The sequence below is a fragment of the Poeciliopsis prolifica genome, unplaced genomic scaffold (assembly GCF_027474105.1).
Source record: "Poeciliopsis prolifica strain line A6 unplaced genomic scaffold, Auburn_PproV2 SCAFFOLD004, whole genome shotgun sequence".
Classification (NCBI taxonomy): domain Eukaryota; kingdom Metazoa; phylum Chordata; class Actinopteri; order Cyprinodontiformes; family Poeciliidae; genus Poeciliopsis; species Poeciliopsis prolifica.
Genome location: NW_026562379.1, coordinates 18,140,917 through 18,167,687, shown reverse-complemented (window position 1 = coordinate 18,167,687; position 26,771 = coordinate 18,140,917). Strand labels below are relative to the sequence as shown.

At 40.0% G+C, this 26,771-nt stretch overlaps 1 protein-coding gene across 1 annotated transcript in view; it reads right to left on the bottom strand.

Annotated features, from left to right (window-relative positions):
* Nucleotides 1-26,771, bottom strand: part of slc8a2b (solute carrier family 8 member 2b) — a 76,900-nt gene that overhangs the window by 4,980 nt on the left and 45,149 nt on the right. Inside the window, exons 3-16 of the mRNA XM_055028316.1 lie at nucleotides 24,556-24,607; nucleotides 13,032-13,478; nucleotides 10,694-10,831; nucleotides 10,394-10,621; nucleotides 9,454-9,816; nucleotides 8,738-8,863; nucleotides 8,449-8,644; nucleotides 7,578-7,708; nucleotides 5,820-6,193; nucleotides 5,293-5,396; nucleotides 4,713-4,730; nucleotides 3,221-3,339; nucleotides 799-898; nucleotides 34-309 (exon numbers count right to left, since the gene is read on the bottom strand). Of these exons, the coding sequence (XP_054884291.1) occupies nucleotides 34-309; nucleotides 799-898; nucleotides 3,221-3,339; nucleotides 4,713-4,730; nucleotides 5,293-5,396; nucleotides 5,820-6,193; nucleotides 7,578-7,708; nucleotides 8,449-8,644; nucleotides 8,738-8,863; nucleotides 9,454-9,816; nucleotides 10,394-10,621; nucleotides 10,694-10,831; nucleotides 13,032-13,412 (2,554 nt within the window). The 5' untranslated portion in view covers nucleotides 13,413-13,478; nucleotides 24,556-24,607. The remainder of the gene's footprint in view (nucleotides 1-33; nucleotides 310-798; nucleotides 899-3,220; nucleotides 3,340-4,712; nucleotides 4,731-5,292; nucleotides 5,397-5,819; nucleotides 6,194-7,577; nucleotides 7,709-8,448; nucleotides 8,645-8,737; nucleotides 8,864-9,453; nucleotides 9,817-10,393; nucleotides 10,622-10,693; nucleotides 10,832-13,031; nucleotides 13,479-24,555; nucleotides 24,608-26,771) is intronic.

Below are 26,771 nucleotides of genomic sequence, written 5' to 3'. Positions count from 1 at the left end.
GTTTGTAACGTTGTACAGAAACATGAGTCCCACCTGGGATGGAGGTTCCCAGAGCCACGAACACCACGGCGGTCACGGTGTCCTGCAGCCCCACCGTGCAGCCGAAGTGCGACGCCAGGTCGCCGATGATGGCGGTGAGGAAGCCGATGGCGCTGATGGACACGATGAAGCAGGCCCAGCCGTTCCAGTACTCTGTGGGCGGGACGCAGGCGAACAGAACCTTCCAGAAGACTGTGAGGAAGTGCATGACGTAATCGTAGCAGGACGGGAGCCGCTCCTCTCGTCCTTCCTCCTCATCGTCTCCGTCACCTGCAGCAGAGGTCGAAAGGTCAAAGCCTTCACAGACTGGATAAAATACCGCCTGAAGTGGCTGATACTACCACTAGAGGGCACACTCTAATTTAAACCTGGGACATCAGTAAGACGTGAGCTAACTTAAAACAAGAAAACAAAAAGATCCTCCTGTGTTATAAGTAAAAAGAGCTTTTTATAAAAATTAAAGAATGATTGAGCTAAAGCAACTTTGTATATGTTGTTTATAAGTTAGTTTTGTCTTATTTTAAGTGTATGAAGATATTTGCATTAGAAAATAGACAAAAATGCTTAGTAAGAGTTTGCATTTTTGCAGTGTTGTTGACTTGAATAGAACAAAGTTTATGTCCTAAATCAGAAGCTGCTTCCAGTTGAACCAAACAAATCTCCTTATCTGTGCTTCATTACTTCATCTGCAACGTGAGAGTTTAGAGATAATAAACCAACATTAGTTCCACTGGGACGCAGTCGGCCATATTGCCTCACCTGCGCTGACGGTGACCGCCTCCACAAACTGCTCCCTCCAGGAGTGAGTGCCGATGACCAGCGCCAGGTTGGTCTTCTTGATCAGCTTGTCCACGGTGCTCTGCCAATCAGAAGCAACGATCCTTTACAGTTTCAGTACGAAACCTTGATAAAAAATGTACTTTTTGACACATTTGGTTTATTATGTGACAAATGAGTTGAGGAAAGGTCAAGCTCCTCTGCTTTGCCTCAGTACTAATTAGAAACAACCAATCAGAGCAAGAAGGCGGGTCTTAGCCCTGTTATTTGCTCTTTGCTACACTGCAGCTAACATAACATAATGTTTTAAGAAACGTGAAAAATATGTAATTTTATAAGCTAAATGTTCTTTATTGCTGAGCCTCCAGATGGTTTGGGGTCCAGGCTGCTGAGAAACACTTTCCTCCTGGAGAAACCTGGCCTGAGGTTTTAAATTTTACCCAACTGTTTACGTTTCCCGTATGTAACGAATCGGTTTGACGCCATGAAGCTAAATAGAAATTTCCTTCGCAGTGAACAACCAGAGAGAGACGCGCTGATCCCACCGGGCGGCTGGAAATGCTGATGCGATATTTAGAAGTGTGACCAACAAGGACCGAACAACTTCGTTCACTTCCTCCACTGTCATCGCCAAACTACAGGCGAACTACAGCCAAACTACAGCCAAACTACAGCTAAACTACAGCCAAACTACAGGCGAACTACAGCCAAACTACAGCCAAACTACAGCCAAACTACAGCTAAACTACAGCCAAACTACAGGCAAACTACAGGCAAACTACAGCTAAACACAGCTAAACTACAGCCAAACTACAGGCAAACTACAGCCAAACTACAGCTAAACTACAGCCGAACTACAGCTAAACTACAGCTGAACTACAGCTAAACTACAGCCAAACTACAGGCAAACTACAGCTAAACACAGCTAAACTACAGCCAAACTACAGCCAAACTACAGGCAAACTACAGCTAAACACAGCTAAACTACAGCCAAACTACAGGCAAACTACAGCCAAACTACAGCTAAACTACAGCCAAACTACAGCCAAACTACAGCCAAACTACAGCCAAACTACAGCCAAACTACAGCTAAACTACAGCCGAACTACAGCTAAACTACAGGCAAACTACAGCTAAACTACAGCCAAACTACAGCTAAACTACAGCCAAACTACAGCTAAACTACAGCCAAACTACAGCTAAACTACAGCCAAACTACAGCCAAACTACAGCTAAACTACAGCCAAACTACAGCCAAACTACAGCCAAACTACAGCTAAACACAGCTAAACTACAGCCAAACTACAGCTAAACTACAGCGAAACTACAGCTAAACTACAGCCAAACTACAGCTAAACTACAGCTAAACTACAGCCAAACTACAGCCAAACTACAGCCAAACTACAGCTAAACACAGCTAAACTACAGCCAAACTACAGCTAAACTACAGCGAAACTACAGCTAAACTACAGCCAAACTACAGCTAAACTACAGCCAAACTACAGCCGAACTACAGCCAAACTACAGCCAAACTACAGCCAAACTACAGCTAAACTACAGCCAAACTACAGCCAAACTACAGCCAAACTACAGGCAAACTACAGCCAAACTACAGCTAAACTACAGGCAAACTACCGGCGAACTACAGCCAAACTACAGCTAAACTACAGGCAAACTACAGGCAAACTACAGCTAAACTACAGGCAAACTACAGGCGAACTACAGGCAAACTACAGCTAAACTACAGGCAAACTACAGCTAAACTACAGGCAAACTACAGCTAAACTACAGGCAAACTACAGCTAAACTACAGGCAAACTACAGGCGAACTACAGCCAAACTACAGGCAAACTACAGCTAAACTACAGGCAAACTACAGCTAAACTACAGGCAAACTACAGCTAAACTACAGGCAAACTACAGCTAAACTACAGGCGAACTACAGCTAAACTACAATTCTAAAGCAGCAGAAAATTAAAGTCATCTCCTGTTTGCTGACTGAAAATCCAGGTGAATGGGAGAAACCCAGATTGGTCTGCGACATCAATTTCAGAAATTTAATTTATAAAAACAAAGAAATGTTCAAGTTTTTCCTAGATTTCTCAACATCTCTGCGATTTCCTAGAAAATGTTAAATTTAAAAGTAATATTTACCATTTATTTTCTTGTAATGTAGAAAATTAAATGCTTTTTTTTGTTGAGATAAACTTCCACATCCTGCAGAAAAAAATTTATTAATTCTGTTTTGTGCGTGTTTTAAGTTTTATGTGGCTATTTATACAAAAACTACGGTTGTCTTTTCTCAAAACATTTGTGGCTCCAGACATGTTTTCTTTGGCTGGGCTGAGGCACTGCCACCAGCTGGCCAGCAGAGGGCAGCACAGGGAAACCAATGACCCTCCACCTTGAACTCGTAGGACTCCTCGATGACGACCTCCAGGCGGCTGTGCTCCCCCAGGATGGGCTTCCCCATCTCAGCGATCCGCCGGGCCTCCTCCTCCTCGACGCTCAGCTGCCCCTCAGCTGGGGCAGGAGGGTAAAAACACAGAAACAACCAGAGCAATGAGCTTCAAAGATGGCCGTCACCGACTCCCTCTAAATCCAGGATCAATAACAGATTAGGCTCCAGCGTTTTGTTAATCCCTGTGAATCACATGCTGGTCTGAACTCTGGAGCGTTTCAGCCGGATGTGAGGATGAAATCTACATGATGACAAATGATTTCTATTTGAACATGGATGGATGGATGGATGGGTGGATGGATGGGTGGATGGATGGATGGATGGATGGATGGATGGATGGATGGATGGATGGATGGATGATGGATGGATGGATGGATGGATGGATGGATGGATGGATGGATGGATGGATGGATGGATGGATGGATGGATGGTGGGTGGATGGATGGATGGATGGATGGATGGATGGATGGATGGATGGATGGATGGATGGATGGATGGATGGATGGATGGATGGATGGATGGATGGATGGATGGATGGATGGATGGATGGATGGTGGGTGGATGGATGGATGGATGGATGGATGGATGGATGGATGGATGGATGGATGGATGGATGGATGGATGGATCATTGACTCGTGATAAAAGGTAGAGAGTCGAATAAATATAATCTAACCAATAGAACCAAACCGATTGGCCACATTATCTCCTTCTTTGTGTTCTGGATTGATAATCTGTATTGATAATCTGGATTGATAATCTGAACCCAGCTCTCCTCTAATCCCAGAGGAAAATTGGGTTAAACAGGAAACCAGTTAATCTGAGGAGCAGCAGAGCAGAGCAGGAAGCAGCAACTGTTTCTGTTTCTGCTGGGCTCACACTCACTCCCAGTCCATCTGGCAGCTCCTGGCCCAGTCTGGTACTGGTCCTCCGCCAACCAATCAGAGCTCATGTTGGAGAAATAGCCCAAGGAGCCAATCAGGGGGCGGAACAGACACTTGTTTAGTTTCTTGTGCAAATATTTTACTTAAATAAGCTGCTATATTTTGCTGAAAAGTTATTTGTAAATTTGTTTTGTATTTTTTTAAGTTTACTAAGACATTCGCACTAGAAACTACACAAAAATACACGGTGAGAGTTTGCGTTTTTACAGTGCAGTGCTGGGATTTCTGCTGCTTGTTGGTGAAAATAAAAAAAGCTGAAGTTATGCAGGTGAAACAGAAATTATGAGTCACTTGAGAGGCTGAATTTATCCTGCGGCTCCTTTAATCGGAGACAAATCTGCTGCTGCTCCTCTGACAGTTTTCTGTGATTAAACCGCATTACGCTCTGATATACTATGTGAAAATGAAAATAATTAGAAGATTAAACCGAACCCACATTTCCTGACCAGTCTAATGAGGTTCAGCGTGAAGCAGGAGGAATAATCAGCCTTACCTTGGTTAAGCAGCAGAGCTGAGGACAAAACAACACAAGAGTCATCAGTTATTCTTCATGACAAACATAAAAAGTTTAACAGCTGGCAGATATAATATACAGATAAAAAGAAGCACCATATTAGTTCCAGCTCAAGATATAATAAAATGTTTTTCCTGGTTTAAGCGATTAAAAAATACAGTATGAAAAAATGTGCTAAAATTAATGAATAACTTTCTACTGGCTGTTTAATTCACTGAAAATATGGAAAAATGTCTCAAAGTGAAATAAACTGCCAGTCGAATGATTTATTCATAAATATTAGGAAATTATTTACTTAAGAGAAGCTTCTAAGATGCTGAAAAGTTACTTTTAACTTTTACGTTTAACAGATAAATTAGTTTTTAGTTTAACACATTAAAAATTGTAGTTTTAACAAACTATAAGTGTAAATTTTAAGTGTATAAGTGTAACTACACTTGACATATTTCAAGTGTAATAATGCACAAGCAAATTAAACTAAAAATACTTGCAGTTTTCTAAAGTAGAGAATAACCACAAAGTTTAGGATAAAAATGTAGGTTTGTTTTAAATGTCTCACCTGAGATTCCTCTCTTCAGCCAGCGCGGCTCCTCCAGAACGATGAAGAAGTTTTCATGTTTTTCATACTCTTCGTCATCGATTATCCTCACCTGGAGGGTCTGACTGCAAGGAGCACAAACAGAGCGTCAGACAGAGCACCGCCTGCCACCGGGCAGCAACAGCTTCCACCAGCAGGGGGCGATCGCTGCAGGAGCCCAGCCCGACTTTCTGCTACTAATTCTGCTAAAAAATGTTTCTTGTTCAGTTGGCCGGGTCCAGGGGAGCCCAAAGTGGGTCCTGGAGGGCTGGTGTCCTGGAGGGCTGGCGTCCTGCGTGTTTCAGCGCCTGCATCGAATGACGGCTCGTTAGAGACATCATCGACATCTTGAGGATGTTGTTACTTCCAGCAGCCTGGAGAACTAAAACGTGCAGGATGCCAAACCTCCTGGACCCGCTCTGGGCTCCCCGGCCCGGTCCTCCCCGGCCCGGTCCTCCCCGGCCCGGTCCTCCCTGGCCCGGTCCTCCCCGTCGCTCTGTGTGCCTCACGTGGTTTGGTCGTTGGTGAATTCCAGCTCGCCGCGCGCCTCCTCGTAGTCCTCGCCCGCCATGGCGCTGCCAGACTCGGTGTGGTACGGCAGAACCACGGTGCCTCTGGCGCCCGAGTTTCGCACCACCGTCACCTCCATGGTGCCCACGCTCTCGCTCACGCGCACCAGGCGCTCGCTGAACGTGAAGATGCCGGCGTGGTCGTCGTCCAAGATGGTCACGGTGGCGACCAGGGGCTCGACGAGCCGGGCTTTGGGCGCGCTGCCCGCCTCGTCGCTCTCGAACATCCCCTCGGCGTCGCCGACCCTCAGGTTGAGCAGGCGGACGAAGAAGTGTTCGTCTTCCTCGAAAATGTCGTCGTCGATGATGCCGACCTGCAAACGCAAAATTATTTCACTGTAAAAACTTTTCAGTCAACCAAAGTCTCACTGCAAGTTTCTGACTTGATTTAAGAAAATTTGACTCAAATTCTGTTGGCAAATTAAATATTGGTTGAATAAATTTACCTGGATTTTTCACCAAATCCTCAACAACCTGACAGACTTTCTCTGAGCAGTTAAGTCGATAAAGCTTTGGGAATATTCAGATCTAAGAAATTATCTAAAAAAAACAGCCAAAAAATTTTGCTAAAAAAAAAATCAAAAGTTTTACATTAATTTCAAATTTTTCTAGAAAAAAATTTGAATATTTTAGAGATTGATTAATCAAAAACATTTATAGAAAAAAATTAAAATATTTTGAGATTAATTGCCACGAGCTTCAATAAAAACCCTGAAGATTTCTGTGTCTGAAAAGAAAAAAAATTGCATCAACAAAAATCAAAATTTTAATCAAAATTTCAAAAATGATTAAATGTAACAAGTTGTGATTCATATCTGCTGCTTAGAATGAAAAAACCATTTAAGAGTCAGATCTGTTCGGGTCAAAACTTTTGAGCTTTAATTGCTCTGCGTTTCAGAGAAGCCTTTCCTCTCTGAGGATCGATCCATTTCTCATCAAGACGCTCAAAGAAGAAATCAGAGCGAGGGAGAGAAGCTCATCGATCCGTTCGCGTCTCATCAGGCCCGATAAGCCAGTTTTTATCTCAAACAGAGATAATCTTTTAGGCCTTTCAATCTTAACTTCCGGTTCTTAGGTTTTTCTGTTTTAGCCAACCAAAGTCAGATCTGACCGCTGCAAGTTAGGGCCATTACATTTCTGACAAAACAAATGCAGAAGTACATTCCTGCCAAAAGTATCACAAATTTTCTAGATCAAAAGGTGAAATTTCTGAGTTTAAATGTCAAAAATTTGCAAGAAAATCTCAAATTTTGAGATTAATCTTGGAAAACTTCCAGAAAAAAACCTAGAAATTTATTTGCCAAAAACAATAAATTTTTATCACAATATTTTTCTAAAAAATAACTTTTAACTAGAATTTTTTTTAAGTTTCTAGACTGGAAAATGATCAACTTTTGAAACTCCTTCCTTGTGTTTTCCAGACTTTTTGTGGGATTTTCCTCAAAATGTTTTGAGTTTTTCTTGCAAATTTTCACTTTTTCTAGCAAATATTTGGCTTTTCAAACTCATAAATGTCATTGTCTTTTCTAGACAATTTGTCATTTTATAGCAGAATCAATTTTCCTTGTTTTGTTATAAAAATTTTCTGAAATTAATCTCCAAGTTTCTCAGTATTTTGGCAGAAATGTACTCTTATTTTTCCTGCCCTGCCACAACGCCGTAGAATCTTTTTGTGGTTTTATTCGCGCTGCGACTCGCCTTGATCTCTTTCTGAGTGTCTCCGGGTTTGAACACCAGGGTTCCCTCGCTGTAGTCGTAGTCGGATCCGGCGTTAGCAGAACCGTCTTCGGTCCTGTAATCCACGTAGAAAGTGTTCTCCCCCAAACCGCCTGCAGGACGAAAACACAACACCAGTCAGAAAACTGGAAAACAAACACGGCGGAGGAAGCATCATGCTGTGGAGTCACTGGACTGAGAAATGTGACATTAAATGTTCCTGGTTCTACACTGATAATAACCCAATAAAATCAGATAAAAATCGACCAGAGAGAATCACATCAGGCGGTTTATTCTGTTTCCGGGTAAATTTGCAGGTTTCAGGTTGTTTCTGAAATCTGTGGACACACAAAACTAACAAGTCACAACATTTTAAATATGAAGGAATGGTGCATAAATCAGAGACAAATTATGCTGCAAAATAAAGAAATCTGAAGGTCATATTTATTAAAAACCAAAGGTTTTGGTTCAAACTAAGCAGAGAAGCGTTATTTATGAGAATAAAACTGATATCACCAGAATAAACTCGCAATATGACAATAAAAGAAATATTTTAAATATTTCATCTTTTAACACATCAGTGGCCAAAATGCTGTTTCTGCTGGTAATATTTTATCTTTATTCCCAGCCACTGAAAGGGCGGCGCCTCCCAAGATGGCCGCCCTCAGGCATCGTCTCTTGTTTGCTTTTTATTTAGTTTCTGGATGGGCTGCACTGAAATGTCAACTTTCCACCCGAGGGAATAATGACTGATATTTCATTCTCTTTATGTAAAACAGGAAGTGTAATTATTTTTCCTGTCATAATCAATCCTGAGCTGTTGAAGGTTTCATGTTTCCGCTGCTCCTCCTACCTTGGCAGACCACGGCCAGCGTGAGAACGCCGCAGTTCTCCATGCACTGACTGTGGGCCGTCTCGAAGGAGATGTGGCTGCAGACGCCCAGGTCGTCTTCCTCGGTCTCCTCTTCGTCGGCCACCACCACGCGCCGCGCGTTGTCGGCGACGTGCCTCTTCAGGACGTTTCCGGCTCCGATCATCATCCGGGTCGCCTGGTGGCGACGAGGCGAAGCAAACCCGGCGTTTAGGGCGGGACTTTGCGGTACAAGGTGTGGTTAGCGGTGAGGCAGGTGGGCGGAGCTTACCTGTATGCGGTAGAAGGCGCGGCTCTTCTGCTGGTGCAGCAGCGCGTAGTAATTGGCCAGCTCCACCAGCTGGTCCAGCTCTTTGTCGGGATATTTCTGCTTCAGCTCCTTCAGGATGCGAATCACCTGCCGGAGAAAAGCCGGGTTTAGGTTTCTGGTTCCCGTCACTTCCTGGTTCGCCCTGGTTCCACAGGAGCTCCAGCCCAGTTCAGTCCACTTTAATCCAACTCCAGTCCGTGTGTTTAGAAAGTCCGGTTCGGTTGGGAGGTGTGAATGCTAAGCTAACTCTGGTCTGGGTTCGGTTTGAACTCTGGTTTGGTTTGAATCCATATGTGAATGCCAAGCAGGCCAGAGCCCGCTCCATAAGCAGGAAGTGAACTACCGCGCAGGGCATTCTGGGTAAATACAACCAAAACAAACATGTTAGCCTAGCGCTAGCAGGAAAAATGGCTCATAGGATTTTACCAAGGACAGAAATCCTGCTAAAATCTGATGGCTCCATTTCTGTTTCCGTTTGGTGAAGAAGTTAGTGGCTCTGAGTCTCCAGAGGCTCCTGTGCTGCAACCCACTTCCTGCTTTTGGAGCGGCCGCTGATCCACTCGGCGTTCACATTAACCGCACCAGAGTTCACTTCAACCGGACCGGTTTGTAGGCGGAGCAAGGATTGAATGAACCTTCAATCCTTCTCCTCAGGTTAGCTGGTTTTCCTGTCTCACCTCCTTGCGGCTCTCGTCCAGCTCCCTGCCGCTCTCCATGTTCACCGTGGCGCTGTTGGAGTTGGGCAGGTTGCCCCTGGCGGCCGCCGCGGCGGTGTTGTTCGCCGTGGCGCCCGCCGCTCCATCGCTGCCGTTCTCAGCGGGAGCCACGGCGCTTCCCCGCGGCAGCTTGCCGTCGGCGATCATCTCCATGCCGCCTTTGGTGGGGGTCAGGTCCCCCTCGGTTTCCACGACGATGCCGCGGCGCTTGTCGGCACGGTAACGCTTGCCCATGTATTTGTAGAAGAGCAGACGGCGATCGGCGATCCAGGCCAGGAGGACGCAGACCGGGAAGAAGAGCAGCGTCACCAGAGCTTCCCAGACCTGAAACACAAGGCCAGACATCCAGGAACCCGCTGACCTGGTGACCCCTGCAGGGTCACAGAGGCGCCGCCGGGAGATCCAGCAATGAGGACGGAGGCGGGTTCTATTTCTCTCTGGCGCAGAACCCAAAACCTGATTAAACTGGCAGGCTTTCATGTTTTCCAGGAACACAGGAGGGTCTCTGACTGGTCGCCATGTAAATAAAGGATGAATCAAACATGCATGAAAGATTCAAAGCAGGTTTGTTTTAGATGAGGAAATGACATCATAACATGATGGAAAGATAAAAAGGCGGATTTTACATGACACTGCCACTTTCAGATGATGTGAGCTGCTTTAAATGTCTTAATGTTGGTGGATTTATCTGCCAACTTATTCACTTAAAACAAGCTCTTATATTTTGCTGAAACGTTACTCATCAGTTAGTTTTGACCTATTTGAGATATTTGCGCTGAAAATAAGTCAGAAGAACTTTGTGGGATTTTGTGTGTTGCAGTTCATGTTTTACTGGTTTTGGGGGCTGAGGCTAATCCTGCTGATGGTCAGACTGGTTTCCCATCCAGGCAGGCGGCCTCACCTCCACGACGCTCGGCGATATGACAGCCAGGATGAGGTAGAGCCAGATGTAGGCGAAGATGCTCCAGAAGGCGGTGATGAAGAAAACCCGGAGGTGTTTGATTTTGCGCGACTGGCCGTTGGGGATGGCCCACACGCAGATCCCGATGATCACGAACATGTTGAAGGCTGCGCTGCCGACGATGGTCCCCGGCCCCAGCTGGCCGGCCTCGAAGTTGTGACCGCACACCTGCAAAGGAACGGAGGCTCTGAAAGCTGAGCCGCGACGGAGAGCCGACGCCGGCGGCGCGGCGGCGTTTACCTCGATCACCGACAGCAGGATCTCCGGAGCGCTGGAGCCCAGAGCCATGAGCGTCAGGTTGGAGACGGTTTCGTTCCAGATGCGAACTGTCGCCACGGACGTTTCCCCGTTGGGCATGGTGATGGTCACCTCCTTCTCCTGCAAAACACACACACACTGGACACCTGAACACACCTGAGGAGCCGGGCAGAGCTGTGACTGGTTACCGTTACTCAGCTACATTTACTTACATTACTTTCACTACTTCTATTATGAAGGATTTCTACTCTGACTTTAGTAAAAGTTCTGGATTTTCTTCCCATTGAATGAAAAACAAACATATTTTAACCAAAAATCCACCAGACTCAGACACACCTGCAGCTTTTGTTAAAGGTTCAGAAGTTTTTTATTGATTTGGAAACATTTTCTTTAGCCTGATTTTCTTATTTTTGTTACTTATATAAATTATTGTCACTTTTATCCTTAAAAACATCTAAATTTCCACATAACTTTACATTTTGATCTGACTGATGATGTCATTTTTAAATTTTAAATGAATGATAATTTGATCAGTCACTCAGTATTGAGTCGATTTTTTACCAAATACTTTTTCACTCTGACTTATTTCTAAAACACATACTTTATATTTTTACATGAGTAAAAGTATGTTAAAGTAGTGCTACTCTTACTTTGGTATAATTTAGCCCAGCTCTGGACAGGAGTAACCCATTTAGCTTGGTAGCTAAATATTTTTTGTTAACAACTATTTAGTTAGCAAACTACCTTTTTAAGTCTAAGCTAGCTAATAATTAAACAGCTAAATGTCTGAGCTAGCTAACTATTTAGCTATCTGAGAGCTAAATATTCAGATAATATGCAAATTCACTTGCCAAAAGCTGTAAGTGGACTATCAAAATAAAATCTGGGTATTGATGAATCCCAATATAAAGGAAAAAAAATACTTCCAGCTAAATATTTCTAAATATTTATCTGGCTAGCTAAGTAGTTTTGCTCAGAGCTACACATTTAGCTTGGTAATGAAATAGTTTGTTTAAAAATTATAAATTAAAAAATAACATGATGAAAATATGACTGCAAAATGAATCCTCATTTTCTTTCCCAAATTATTGTCCATTTTTAATTTTCTATCTTTACAAACTATAACGAACCAACCCCCGTACCCCCACAAACTACTGCAAAATAAACTTCACAAAACAGGAAATAAAGGATGAGATTCAATAAATTCTCGCTGGCTGAAAATCCTCCACAGAAAGAGTCAGGTTTTCAATCATTGTTAATTAATTATCATCATCTTTAATTACGTTAATTAAAGTCAGAAACTATAAACTTTTACTGACAAAAGTCTATAAAATGACTCCTGCTGTCTAATAATTCATTTGAATTCCTGGGTTTCTGGTTTACTCATCACGTAATGACCTTCATAAATCCCTGAGACGTCTTCAGGAAAAGCAACACATGGACAACGAGACGAGGAGCCGATTCTCCTCTGATGGACAATCAGCCGGCCTCGTTCAGCCCGTTCTGCTGTCCTCTCCACCTCCAACTTATCTCTCAATGTTTCCATAACGGCCAATCCCACTTCAATTTGTTCCACCGTATCAGCCGAGCTCAGACGAGCTGAACTGGGCGAGACGCTGCAGCAGATTCAAAAGTCCAGGAGGCCTGACCTCAAACTGAACGGTCAAAGCACAACAATGCAGAAAAAGAGCACCGAATGCAGTTTTACTGTAAATATCCCCAAAACAAAAGTCACGTTGTGTTCATGAGATGCAGTTCTGCTCATGTTGCAGAAGGATTTCTGATATTCAGCTCTCATAATGAAGGAACATTCATCTGCTGTTCTGCATGTCAAGAACCAGAACCTTGATTAACAATTGGAGCCTGTTTTATTTTTTATCGCCTCAAGATGTGAAATAATTTTAAATTTAAAAACCGTTTTACTTAAAGAGCTCTGAAATTTCCATTAACACATAAATCACTTTGAAATTTCAGGTTTTATTTTCCATTTCAGGACCAGCAGGATAAATGCCTCCAGGATTTTATATCTATGCACTTTACAAACATAAACAAATTATTTCCAACTATGTAGTTGATTTTTTTTTTTTTACTTTACTTTTGAAGCTCAGAAATTGTCTTGTTTTTTTCTACAATGGATCTGAAGTTTTCTGATCTTTTTTATCTACACTGGCTAAAAGGACATTGGGCCTCCACACAGGAATCTGTGTGAATCGATTTCTGAAGAGACTTAAAGAGATAAAAACCCGAAAGGTTCTCCATGAAGATCAGACTCAGGAAGTTGAACAATCTCAGCTGGTTTAAAGCTCCTGGTCCCGCTCACCTGGGAGGTGATGACCTCGATGGACGCCATGAAGCGGTCTGCGATGATGGACACTCCCAGGAACATGTACATCAGGGACACGAAGTAGACCACGGCGCGGGCCACCTGGTACCCGAGGCCCGGCTGCTTGGGCTCCCACACCGGCAGCAGGATGCCCTCCGTGCAAACCGTCTTCTTGTCGCACTTATCCAGACGGCCAGAGGTGGAGCTGTTCCCGTACAGCAGCGACGGCGCCAGCGAGGCGGCGGCCGACGAGGGCAGCGCCGTCCGAGGCTCGGGCTCGGCGCTCGGGTCGACGCGCTGCGACTCCGGCTGGCAGGCAGGAAGCAGGGCGGCGAGGAGGAGGAAGAGGAAGGAGGAAGGGCAGGCGAAGGGAAACATGGCGGAGCCGCGAGAGGAAGAGGAGGAAGAGGATGATGGGAACCGGGAGCGGCGCGACTAGCTCACCTGCAAAAACACAAGAACAGGTCAAAGGTCAAAGGTTCTCAGGTGGAAAATATAAACATGACACTAAAAGAACTGACACTGATTTTTAAATCACAGAAATTCACTTTTCTGACTCAGAAAACAGGAACATTTTGAATTTGAAAAGTTGTAATAGTTTCACTTTTTGAGTTTAGAATTTTTCTTTACACTAAAAATTTCCAAGATATTTCTGAACAGTTCTTGAAATTAATCTGAACTTTTCAGATTTTTTCTAGCAACATTTTGACATTTAAAATTGTAATATTTTCTTGTTTTTCTGATTTCTGAGAGTAAGATCAAGATTTCTGAAATTTTCTGCTAGCTAATTTTTGACTTTTTAAACTCAGAAATTTCATTGTTTTTTCTGGAGAATTTGTGTTTTTTGGTGTAAATTATCTCTTTGTAATGCGATGTGATATAAGGGTCTAAAATGGAAATAATAAGGCATCATAAAAATGCCACAAAACACAAAATCTGACCAATTATCTGTCAAGTTCTCTTTTAGTACAAATACCTCAGTAAACTTGAATATTAAAGAGAGCTTATTTTACGTTGATAATTCATCAATATTGATAAAAATATTAATTGTCAGATCATTTCACAAATTGGGAAAAATTTTTGTTGCTGTTTTAAGTGAAATAATCTGTTGGTAATTTAAAAAGTCAATCTTAAGGAGTTATCTGCTGAAAACTTGTAAATTAGTTTTGTTTTAATTCAAATGTAATAAAACATTTTCACTAGTACTTAAAGTACTTTCCAGTATTCTGTCTCCTTCAGTGTCATATTTAAAACATAAATCCCTTTTGTTCTATATAAATCAGTGCAAAACCACAAAGACGAGTGGATCCAGAAAAAGAAGCAAATATCAAACAGGCGACATCAAAGCTGCTTGGCTCCATTTTTAGCTGCGTCTCAGAGAAACGCAGCAGATCGCAGCGTTTCTGCAGCGTCCTGCTGCAATTCATGGTTCATCTTCTCCCAAGCAGCTGCTTCCTCCCAGTCCTACTAAACACTCCAGGGACCGAAACTATTTCAACTTTAAGATCCTCGAAGCTTTTATGCTTTTATTATCCTGGAGGGATTTTATTGATTCTCCTGGCTGCTAATTGTTTTTACCTTTTAGCTTCTTAGATTGTTTTACATTGCTGCATTAAAAAACACTGTGATTTTATCAACATCAGCAGAATATCAACAATATCACATTTATTTGTAACAGTTAAGGGCCTCAACACTGAGAATTTAAATTTAATTGATCGAAGCAGCTTTGCACAAATTATTACTGTCATTCTGACAATCATGGAGGATTTCTGCAGGTTTTCCCCCAAGTGGTGGTGATAAATGTGCATCAACACTCTTCAGTGCTGATGTCTGAGACAGACAGCAACGTTAGAATCGTCCAGTGGAAGAAGTGAGAGAGCAGCTGCAGCAAAACTCAGAAACAAAACAGAAACGCTGCAGAAGAGGAAGAGTGGAAGAATGGAGGAGGAAGAGGACGGATGAGCGAGAGCAAGGGAGGAGAAGGGAGGAGCGGGGAGGGGCGGGGAGGAGCGGGGAGGAGCGGGGAGGGTGTGGACGCCCAGAGGAGGCTCTGCGTGGCGTCATCAATCAGAGGGCGGTGTGTTGTCATGGTGACGGGGAAGAGGGGAAGATCAGGCGGGTTCCTGTGGGACGATCGATTAGGGAAAACGGTCGTCCATCAGTAAGAGTAGGCCACACACACACACACACACACACACACACATACACACACACGCACGCACGCACGCACACAAACACACACACACCCACACACACACACACACTCCTGCACAAACTGATGACTTTGTATCGACTGCCTTTTATTTTAGTTTCTGCATTTGCACCCAACTGTCACCAATCTGCACTGCAAAAACTCAAAGTTTAGCCAATAATTTTTAGTTTCTGGTACATCAAAATCTTTTTAAACCTGAAATAAAACAAAATGAACATAAAAAATGACTTTTCATCAAGAAATCAGAGGGTTTTATATATTATTGTCATTTATATTGAAACTAGATTAAAATAAGATTTTGTGTTTTTGCAGTGAAGCCCAAGTGATTTTGGTTTAGTTTCAATGTAAATATTTTATTGCACTATATATGAGAAAACTAACTGTTCAGGAGGAAATAGAAGCTTGTTTTATGATGGGTGTTTTCGGCCTACTTCATGTCGTCACACGGGTCGTAATTACAGTGAGTATTATTCCATCTGTTAGATGAAGCTTTAAATTGTGACACAGAAAAAATCTGTGAGGGATTTTCACATGCAGGAATCCTGAGTTTGCATTTGCTTTAGTTTAATAAATAATGACACATCAGGTTTGTTTTTGGGTCAACGACACTGACAGATCAGCTGAGAGGCGGCCGCCTTCATCCTGAGGCAGATCACCTGATCAGACTGAAACAAACAGAAACTAACGGCTTCGTAACGTTTTGGAAACGGTCCTGAAGTGAATCCAGAGGAGGAGCAGAAACGACTGGGATTATGAGGAAAACAATCAGCCGGGTGGTTGAGTTTCGTTTGTTCTGCAGCACAAACCAGATCAAAATAACCTGAAAAATCTGCTGCAGATCAGAGTAATCTGAGCTATGAGTTGGGAATTATAGTCTGACCTTTTCCTGGGTAGATTTGTTGTGTTTTCTTGGTGGATTCGAGTCGTTTTGCAGGATAATGTCACCAAGAGCTGGCGAATTTACAAATGGAGACATCTGTGATTCAGCAGGAGACCAGCCCAACACACACACACACACACACACACACACACACACCACACACACACACCTGCGTCTTCATCAGGTTCCCATATGGAGTGCAGGCAGGGCCAAAAATGGTTTATTTATTTATTTAGGAAGGTAATTAAAGCCGAAGAGGCAGAAACAGATTTTAATCAGGAGGAGAAAATAATTTAGAAACTCCAGTTGGTTTTATCTGATTATTTGTATTTATTTTCCATTTAATCTGTAGATATTCTGTATTTGGAATATTTTAGGTCCATCTCTCCTTGCCCCTCTAAAAGCCACCAAAGCTTCGCAAACATCAGAAAATATGTACAAAAAAATATTCCACATCAAAAATGTATTTATATACAAGTGACTTTTCACCAATTTATAGGAGCTTTTGTTTTGTGGAAGTTCGAGTTCCACTTATAAAATGGGGGAAAATGTTTTGTAAATATACAAAAGATTTATAATAGAATATAAAATATATGATATCTTTAATAATAAAGTATATAAGAAACGATATAAAACAGATCAGAGGTTTTTAAACAAATTATTTCCCAAATCTAAAAAACTGTGAAATATGAAATGAAGCGAGTTTTTTTATATCTGTTTGTTGATGAAGATAAAAAGTTCCTGAAACACCAGAAATCTGAACTTTCCTTCAATCCGATGCAGATCATGAAGATCTCAGATGGAAAATTTAAAAAATTCAGAAAATCTCAGAAATATTGTGATTAATCTCAGTAATCTTTATGAAAAAAATTTAAAATTTTTTACTATTGAAAACTCCAAAAGATAAAAACTTTGACTTTTGAAAATCAGAAGAAACTTAACAGAAATTTTCTTGTGTTTTTATTAACATTTTCTGACATTAATCTTAGTTTTTTCTAGCAAAGTTTTCAAACTCATAAAATATCTGTTTGTTTTTTTCTAGAAAATATCTGAAATTATTCTCAAAATCTTGGCAAAAATTTACTCTTCTAATTACACACGGCATCATAAATAACAAATTAAAAACAATAATATATGTTTTTGAGCTCATATATCGACTTATTCAATAGTTTATCAGCAGAAAAGTTTCAGAATTGAAAATTGATCCATAGTTTTCAATTAAAATGTGATAATTTTTGATTTATTAATGGCAGTTTTCTCGATCAACTCAATTAAAAATTTGAATCCCACTGCTGATTATGACCTTTGTGTAATTAGGAAAGGGAGTCCGGACTCGGCTGATTGTGTCTTTCTCTCCAAACCTCCGGAGGTTTTTAAGTTCAGGGCAACACTTTGGCAACAGCAACAACAACTTGTTGCTTAGCAATTCAGGCACAAGCGGTGATGCTGCAGTAATTCATCTGCAGCCTCCAAAGAGTCGGTCAGAAACCCAAATATAAACCAGAAGTCCATTTTAGTCAGATTTCCAGCGTCAGGCTGAAAAAGATTCGCTGCTGCTTCAAGTCTTTATTTAATTCAGTGGGCAGAATCACGTCCAGAAACGCCGGATCCATTAGAGGAAGTTAGTGAAGGAGAGGAGGATTAAACAAGTGGAGCTGGATGTGGAGGAACGATTCCTGGATCTGTGAATTATTTATAAAACTACAGAGAGAGCATAAACTGCTGGGCTATAAAAAGCTGCTGCTTCCCAGTGGAAACGGCTTTATTATTGTCATTATTATTATTATTATTATTATTATTATTATTCAGCTTGCTGCAGACTTCCTGTGTGGGCAGAAAACAGAGGCAGTTAAATTTAATTCCTGCTCTAAACGTCACCAGGAATGATTTAAAATGATAAATTACATAGTTTTAAAGAGTTTCTGCTCGTTTTCTTCTCACTCCTGAACTAAAAACAGCCAAAGTGCAGAGAAATGGTTTAATTTGTAAAACAGGAAACATGATGTGGATCTACTGGCAAACGAAAAATGTTTCTGCAAAAACACTAAAGTTATTTGGAGTGCAAATAACTTAGTTCAACTGAAATAACAGAAAAATAACTTTTTCAGCAAAATACAAGAATCTGTTTCAATTTTCATAACTGGAGGATAAAAATATTACAATTTAAAAATGTAATACCAGTCATTATTGATAATTAATTTTTGCAATATTAAATATTTATTGGTAAATATCAGCTTATTGCAGCAATATTAGAAATCAATATCTGCCCAGATTCTCAACTCGGTGCTTTGCTAATCATCACATTTAACTTTATTACTGTAGATTTAGGATCAATCAGTTGATTTTTCTTTCAAATGGTTAAAATAATATAACACTGTTAAGCTTGTTACTAATTTCACTGGATGATAAATTCCTCCAGCTATTTTTGCGATAAACGATAATATTGTTGTTTTGAGGCTTTTTTCAAGTGATATATTGTTAAAGGTGTAAAAATGTAATTTTGCTCTCTCAATAAATTTAGTTAATAAACCTTAGTTTTTTTTGAAAACATGTAACACGAGAACTGGAAAGTACTTTATCCAAAATAAAAAACAATCACAACCATAAATAAAATGTATCAACAACAATTTTAAAATATTAATAATCAGAATGTAAATTATTTAATTTTTCCGTGTGATTAGTTGATTAATTGCTGATTGTGACAGGTTTCTATTGCACACTTCATCACCAATCTGTTTCTCAAATCCAAAATTTTTTGTTCAGTTTGCTTCTCCTGTCATCTTAAAATCAAAAGTTTAGCCGTAATAAAACAGGGTGGCATCAGGGGGTCTGGGGCCCAAATTAAAATCTGGCCCTAAAAAGCCTTATGCCGGCCCTGGCAGCGGTTTCTCTTCGCCTCCACCGCAGCCACATTAGTGATGATGGGATTTTCTGTTTCTCTGCATTAATTATTAATCATGTGGAGAGGGAAGAGGCGTTCGCTGTGCAGCTCTAATGTCTGATACAAACCAGCCAAATTAGCAATCAGCAAACGTTTCAGGCAACTGGCAACAGCAACTGAAACTCACAACTCTTTAATAAAAGTGGAGCTCTGAACTTTTAAAGTGAACAAAAGGTTAAACTCATGAACTCGTCAGGATCGCCTGCCGTGTTTTCTGATAAATGTCATGTTTCCATGGAGAATTTAATCACTTCAGCTTCAGGATCGCATAAATGTTTTATTATCTCCAAACGTAAACGGCGGCAGGTTTCACTGGATTTAAGGAGAAATATCCCAATTTTAGAAGGACTAAATGTAGGTCAGACATGATAAATTATTGTAGAATTTATCGCGATAAACGATGATATTGTTGTTTTGAAACCATTTTCAAGTAATATAATGGTAATAATGGCGCAATAACGAAAGAAAAACATTTATCACTGGAAATGGGAGACTTTCTAAATATCCAAAATAAATAATCAAAGCAACAGAAACAACAAATGCAATTAATTAAAAAGTTTTTCTAAATTACTCTCTAATTTCTGAGATTAATTTTAAAATTTCTTAGTTTTTTCAAACAAATTAATGTTTTTTCCAGAAAATTTCTGGATTTTTTTAAGCAAATTTTTGATTTTCAAAACTCAGAGATTCCCAAACATTTTTCTTGAAAATTTCAGAATCAATCTCAAAATTTATGGGCTTTTTCTAGCAAGTCTTTGACTTCCAAAACTCAGAAATTTCTGAGATTTATCTAAAAATTTCCTTGTTTCTCTCAGCAAGTTTTCTATTTTTCAAGCTCAGAAATTTCCAGTTTCTTTCTAGAAAATTTGTGATCTAATCTTACAATTTCTGAGTTTTATCTAGCAGGTTTTTTTTTTTTTACTTTTAAAACTCAGATGAATCTGAGCTTTTCCTAGAAACAGTATGATTTTAATCTCAAATTTTCTCTGTTTGTTTTGGTAAAACGCAGCAGCAGGTACATTTCTGAAACCCTGTGAAGTGATTTCTGCCTCCAGTCGTGGCTCGTCTGTCTGTCAGTCTGATTTATTAAATTCATGAAGCAGGAAAAAGACGCCCGGCTCTTTACGGTGCCGAACGTGAATCAATTACACCGTTTCCGCTGGTTTTCTGTGGATAAATGAGCTGCTGATATCTCAGAGACAAAGTGCTACATTTTCCTGTTGATGTAATAAAAATCTGCCTTTTCAGCAGCAAACCGACGCTTCACTGAACCAGGAGCGGCTGCTTTCATTGAGTTAGTGGAGGGGACCAGAGGCTGAGGCTAAATAAACAGAGCATGAAGGGAAAATGAGTGGGAGGAAGAAACCTGCTCTTTACAGGGAAACGCGCCCTGGGATGACTGATGTTACAGCGAGGTGATATAAAAATGAAGATCTGCTCTCTGAGGGTTTTTCGTCTGTTGAACTCTCCATGTAAAGAGATTTAGTCCTGCGGCTGCAGCTGATTCACTTTTTAGTCGCTTTTATTTCAATAAAAGCAGCTCTGCTTCACATTCCTGTGAGGAAACATGGAGATCAGACGCTTCAGATTTCCTTCATTTGCTTCTCTTAGGCCAAAAATCCCACAAGATTAAAGGTTTCTGGGGATAAATCACTTTCTCCAATCAAAAATCCAAAACTGATTTTATTGTGAATTATTTCTCTGCAAAAATTCAAAATGTTACAAAATATTTTTGTTCAGTTTCTAGAGGAAATTAAACAATTCACTTGAATAAGATGAAACTAACATACAAATAACTTTTCAATAAGATGTAGAAGTTTAATAATTGGTTATTTTTTTATTTTCCTTTTAAAATGGAAATAATGTTATGAGTGACATAATCTGCTAGTGGGACTCAAAATTTTGTTTTTATCAGTTTTATGTGTTTTATATTAATGTGTGTTTTAAACAGATAATCAGCCAGCAGGAACCATAAAAACTTGGTAAAATGTCGTGTTTTACAGTGTTTATCTGTGCAACAATATTTTCATAAAATCAACATTATAACATCTGTCTTCTGCAGTTTAGTTGATTTAAAATGAGACATAGTTCTAAAAAAACAATTTTGTTGCTTTTCATGGTACTAATATGATGAACTGAGAAGGAAAGTCTGACAAATTTTGACAATAAATCTTCTCTTCTGGTATATTTTACCTATTGTCTTATTAATCTAAGAAACTAGACAAAAGTATTTTGTAAAACTTTGTTTTTTAAACAGTTTTTATTGCTAAATGCCTAAATACTGTGATTCTTGACACTTAGCAGGTCAGCCAATCGGTGAGCGCCATTTTGTTTTCCTTGATGCTGATTGGCTGAAGACTGAAGACAATAGCTCCTCCCTCGCAAACATTCGTATTAATGCAAATTAAGATATTTTTGGTGTTTGAATTATTAAAATTATCAGCTATTAGCATTTTTAACTGGATCCAAGATCCTTGTTTATGCTCAAAATTAACTATATTTTACCTGTAAGTGTTAGAAAATGTAAAATGTTCCTATTTTTGAGCAGTAATCATTGAAAAGTTGTCCTTGTTTATCATCTGGAAAATGATTTTTCTGCTTCCTGTCCAGCTACTGACTGGCTGTTTAGCAAGCTCTCCACATTACACTAATAAAACACCTTCAAGTGAAATAATTGTATGAAATAGTGAAATAAAAATTTCCCTTCTGTTGCCTCATCCTAATCTAGTGTTCTGCTGTACTGAAAGCGTTGCATCAGAATGAATTTCTGACTTTAAGTTACAGTTATTGAGAACAGTGAGAACATTTTCCCTGATGGATTTTCTGCTGCTGAACTAATGGGGTGTGTGACTCTGCTGAGGAGGTGCAGGTGTTCAGCTTGTCGCCTGCAGCTCTTCCTCCATCAGCTCGCTGCTGTCTGAGTCCCAGCCTTCAGTTCAGAAAGGAAAACATATCAGTGGATGGAAAATGACTGTTTGCCCCGATGAAGAGATGCTTGTTTGGCTAACAGGAGGGATGGAGAACAATAAACTTAACAAACAGTCCACATTCACACTGAGGCTTCAGCTGCACTTCTCTGAATATTTTATAAGCTTTTCAACAGGATTTCAATTCAAAACGCTGTAATGTGTACACTTTACCAGCAGGTGGCGAAAATGGCAACAGTAACAGTGTTTTCATACTTGGTAGTTTGGTAAACTCGGTTCGATTGGGGAACAAAACTTGTTATAGTTTCAGCCACTTTGAATCAAAAACCTTTGAATAACTTGTTGCCCTCCTTGCCTGGGGGGGGGGGCTGCACCAAGAACCACTGAAGAAAACGACACAGAAACTTCAGAAAAAGACACGCAACTTCCTTCTGCAACACTTGGAAACACAAATGGATGCCGTCAGATTTCAGTCGTTGTAGAATTTCTATTTTGTCACTAAAAAAATAATGAGTCGTGTCTGTGCTAGGCTAACACATTTGTCTAGGTTGTATTTACCCAGAATGCCCTGTGCTGTAGTCCACTTCCTTTTGAACAGAACCAGAGTTCCAGACCAGACTTAGCTCAATGCCATAACCGACTGGTTCGGTCCGAATGACTATGTGAAAGTAAAGCGGACAGCAGAATGCTCTAAAATCAGGAAGTGAACCATAGTGCAGTGCATTCTGGGTAAATACGAGCAAAACGACAGTGCTGGTCAGTGAAATGGTTAGCGTTTTTTTACACAACTGCTAAAATCTGACACTTTTTCGCAAGCCTAGCGCTAGCAACGCCACACTAGCTACCATGTTGAAGAAACACTTCCGAATTATTCTAAAAATGACAATGTAATAATTCTCCTTATAAATAATAATTTACATAATTCACCTCAAAGATTATAGTTTTCTACTGAACAGGTATTTACACCGTCAATGCGCCCCCTGGTGGAACAATCATACACTGCTCTCCATGCTGCTCCTCAGACTGGTTTACGCAGCGAAAACCTTCAAAATGCAGATTAACAACGTAAATCTGAAGCGATGCAGCTGCAGCGTTCAGGGTGCCCCATTTATTTACCAAAGAACAAAAAAAAAAAAAAACAGCAGTAGTTTTATTGTTCCTTATTTTTATTCAAATGTACGCACACAGAAAGACAGAGAAAATAAAAACACACCGTGAGAGTTTTCTAAAACTGATCTGACTGGCTGAAGTCCTTAATATGAGGAAACATCATCAGCCGCAGACGCTCTCTCCTCTCACCTGAACCCCGATCTCCGTTTACACAGCAGCAAAACACAAGCCATCTAAATATTGATTGGTTCACGGGCTGAATTTCTGCCTCGAAATGGATTCTGTCAACACACTGTTTGTTTTGCTGCCTGAAAGGCAAATTAATTGACTTTCACATCTTCACACAGGTCTATTATGGAAAACCTCAGCGTTCTGCAACATTCTTTTGTTTCCTTTGGCCTTTCTTCATAAAACACTGTAGTGTTCACAGCGACATTTAATGAACTGTTCACAGCAACATTTAATGAACTGTTCACAGTAACATTTAATGAACTGTTCACAAAAACATTTAATGAACTGTTCACAGTAACATTTAATGAACTGTTCACAGAAACATTTAATGAACTGTTCACAGTAACATTTAATGAACTGTTCACAGAAACATTTAATGAACTGTTCACAGTAACATTTAATGAACTGTTCACAGTAACATTTAATGAACTGTTCACAGCGACATTTAATGAACTGTTCACAGCGACATTTAATGAACTGTTCACAGAAACATTTAATGAACTGTTCACAGCGACATTTATGAACTGTTCACAGCAACATTTAATGAACTGTTCACAGTAACATTTAATGAACTGTTCACAGAAACATTTAATGAACTGTTCACAGCAACATTTAATGAACTGTTCACAGCAACATTTAATGAACTGTTCACAGTAACATTTAATGAACTGTTCACAGCAACATTTAATGAACTGTTCACAAAAACATTTAATGAACTGTTCACAGCAACATTTAATGAACTGTTCACAGTAACATTTAATGAACTGTTCACAGAAACATTTAATGAACTGTTCACAGCAACATTTAATGAACTGTTCACAGCAACATTTAATGAACTGTTCACAGAAACATTTAATGAACTGTTCACAGCTAAAGAAATAACTGCAGTCAACATAAGTACCAAAAACTGAACTCAAGTAAAAGTAAAACAGTATTTGCTGACATATACAAATATCCTTTTTATGTTTGACTCTACTGTGAATAATATCCAACTCCTACTAAAACAATATAATTGGGCAACTTTCCTTGTTTGATTTTGAATTTTGGCCCTGGTGACACAAAGAGTTTTATCTGTTTTCCGTGTCATCCTGAGTTCATGTCAAGCCTCTCAGATCTCAGTGAGTCAGTGACAGGATGAGACTGAATCACCCTGTCACTGAGCTCAACGTTTTGTCTGCGCCAACGTCTCGGCGCCGCTGCACCGAACGTCGAGGACTCACTGTGGGTCTGTGGGCTGCGTCCCTAATGCTGGAGCTGCTCGACATCGACGGGCTGCAGAAACACAAACCAGAGGAAAACATTCACTTCTCATGTTGTTTTAAATATTTTTCACATGATGTTAAAAAAGGTTTGCTTTTGGGGGGGAAAAAACGCCACTAATAAATTCAAGATGGTGGCCATTTTCCAAGATGGTTGGAAATTTTATTTATTTTTTTACTAAATTTGCAAGACGAATTCTCTTGGTGTCACATCAAACACATTTTGACAAATAAAAATCATGTTTACTGATTGTTTCTGTCAAAATGGCCACCATGGTTGCCACAGAAAAAACATTTTTGCACTAAAATTGACAATTACACAAATCATAGCCTGGTGTTAAATCATAGCCTACATTATTTTCTTTTCTGGTGGACTTTTTCAAAATGGCCGTCACACTTGCTAAGGAGAATATATGTTTCAGCAATAGTTATTGCCAGTGGTGACAACAGATAACCAAAACGTTAGGCTAAATAATTACCAATTTGATAAACAAAAATCTTAGCTATGCTAACATTAATTCATAAAAAAATCAGCAGAAGCTAACAATAATTAGCAAAACACTTAAAAAACTTAGCAGAAGCCAAAACAAAGCTGCTAAACATCTAAAAAGTAAATAGCAGCTAAAACTAAACTGCTATTTATATTTTAAAAATTGGTGGAAACTAATGCTAAATGGCTAAACAAAAATTAGCAGAAGCAAACGTTAAACTGCTAAACCCATTTTTTAAAAATCAGCAAGAGCTAACACTAAACTGTTTGACACATTAAAAAACATTGCAAAGCTAACCATAGCTCGTAAGACAAGTGCATGTTGGCTAATGCTAAATGGCTAAGCACATAAAATCATTGGTAGAAGAGAATTTGTATAATTGTTAAGTAACTAATAATAAAAAAAGCATTGGTAGAAGCTAATCCTAAACCACTGAAGACAAAAAATAAGTCGACACTGACACAAAACCATTAAACACGTTTTAACAAATTAGCAGAAGCTAATGCTAACGTCAAAACGACTATATGTCTCACATCTTCTCCTCCTTCCAACTGGCTGAAGGTGTGAACCAACAAAAACTTCCCAGTTTCTGATTTGGCATCTGTCAAAGTCAAAAACTCCACCAGTTCTTCCCGTTTTATGGTAATAATTGGTTTAAAAGACTCAAAAATTGACGGTCATCCTGAAATCCAAGAGACTAATGGGAAATATGAAGAACACACAACCAGAGGGGTGAGCATGCTAATGTTTGTGCTAGCATCAACACGGGCCTTTATGCCAGCAGCAGATCCAGACGCGCCACATTCGAAACAGGAAACTGGGAGGAGATGTAGGTCAGTGATCAGACCTCGTTTATTTATGTGTCAGTTAAATAGACGTAACATCACCATCCGCTGAGATGAAGAACACAAACCTGCTTCAGGTCGTGTGTGTGTGTGTGTGTGTGTGTGTGTGTGTGTGTGTGTGTGTGTGTGTGTGTGTGTGTGTGTGTGTGTGTGTGTGTGTGTGTGTGTGTGTGTGTGTATGTGAAGCATCTTCCAGCAGAGACTCTAACGATAACAGATGGTTCTCAGGATTCGCTGATTTAACGGCGTTTCAAACCTGAATTTTCCTGCTGAAGGTCTGACAGTGGAGGAAGTTTCCTCTACAGATGATTTTTTTTTTCCCAGCAGGCAAAAATCCAGAGCAGCAGATTCAAATGTTTAAATAATGAACTCCTGCATTAATGTTTTTAGATTTCTCGTTTTAACGTTTGTCACACTTCAGTGTTTCAGAAAATCAATTTAAATATCAGTGAAAGACGACACAGAAGGACATAAAATGTCATTATGTTATATCTATATTATATCACGTTATAAAGCGAGAAACATGCATAGAGAGCTGCAGGAACTTCTTAAAGAGACAGAGGCCCAATTTCAAAACCAAGCTTCTTTTAAGTTATGTTCAGTTTTATAACAACTGAAACAGACATAATAATGCAAAAAATGGCGAGATGTTCCTGCCTGTTTATCGTGTCTTTGTGCACTAACATTTTCTTTTAAATAGAGAATTTTTTTCAGGATTCTCATATTAAATGGTTGTTAGATTAAAAGTATGTTTTAAATTTTTTATCAAACCCACATTTCTGTATTAAAATCTGCTTTTATTGGTCTGATAATATTTTCTACTTTAAATGTTTTCATAGCT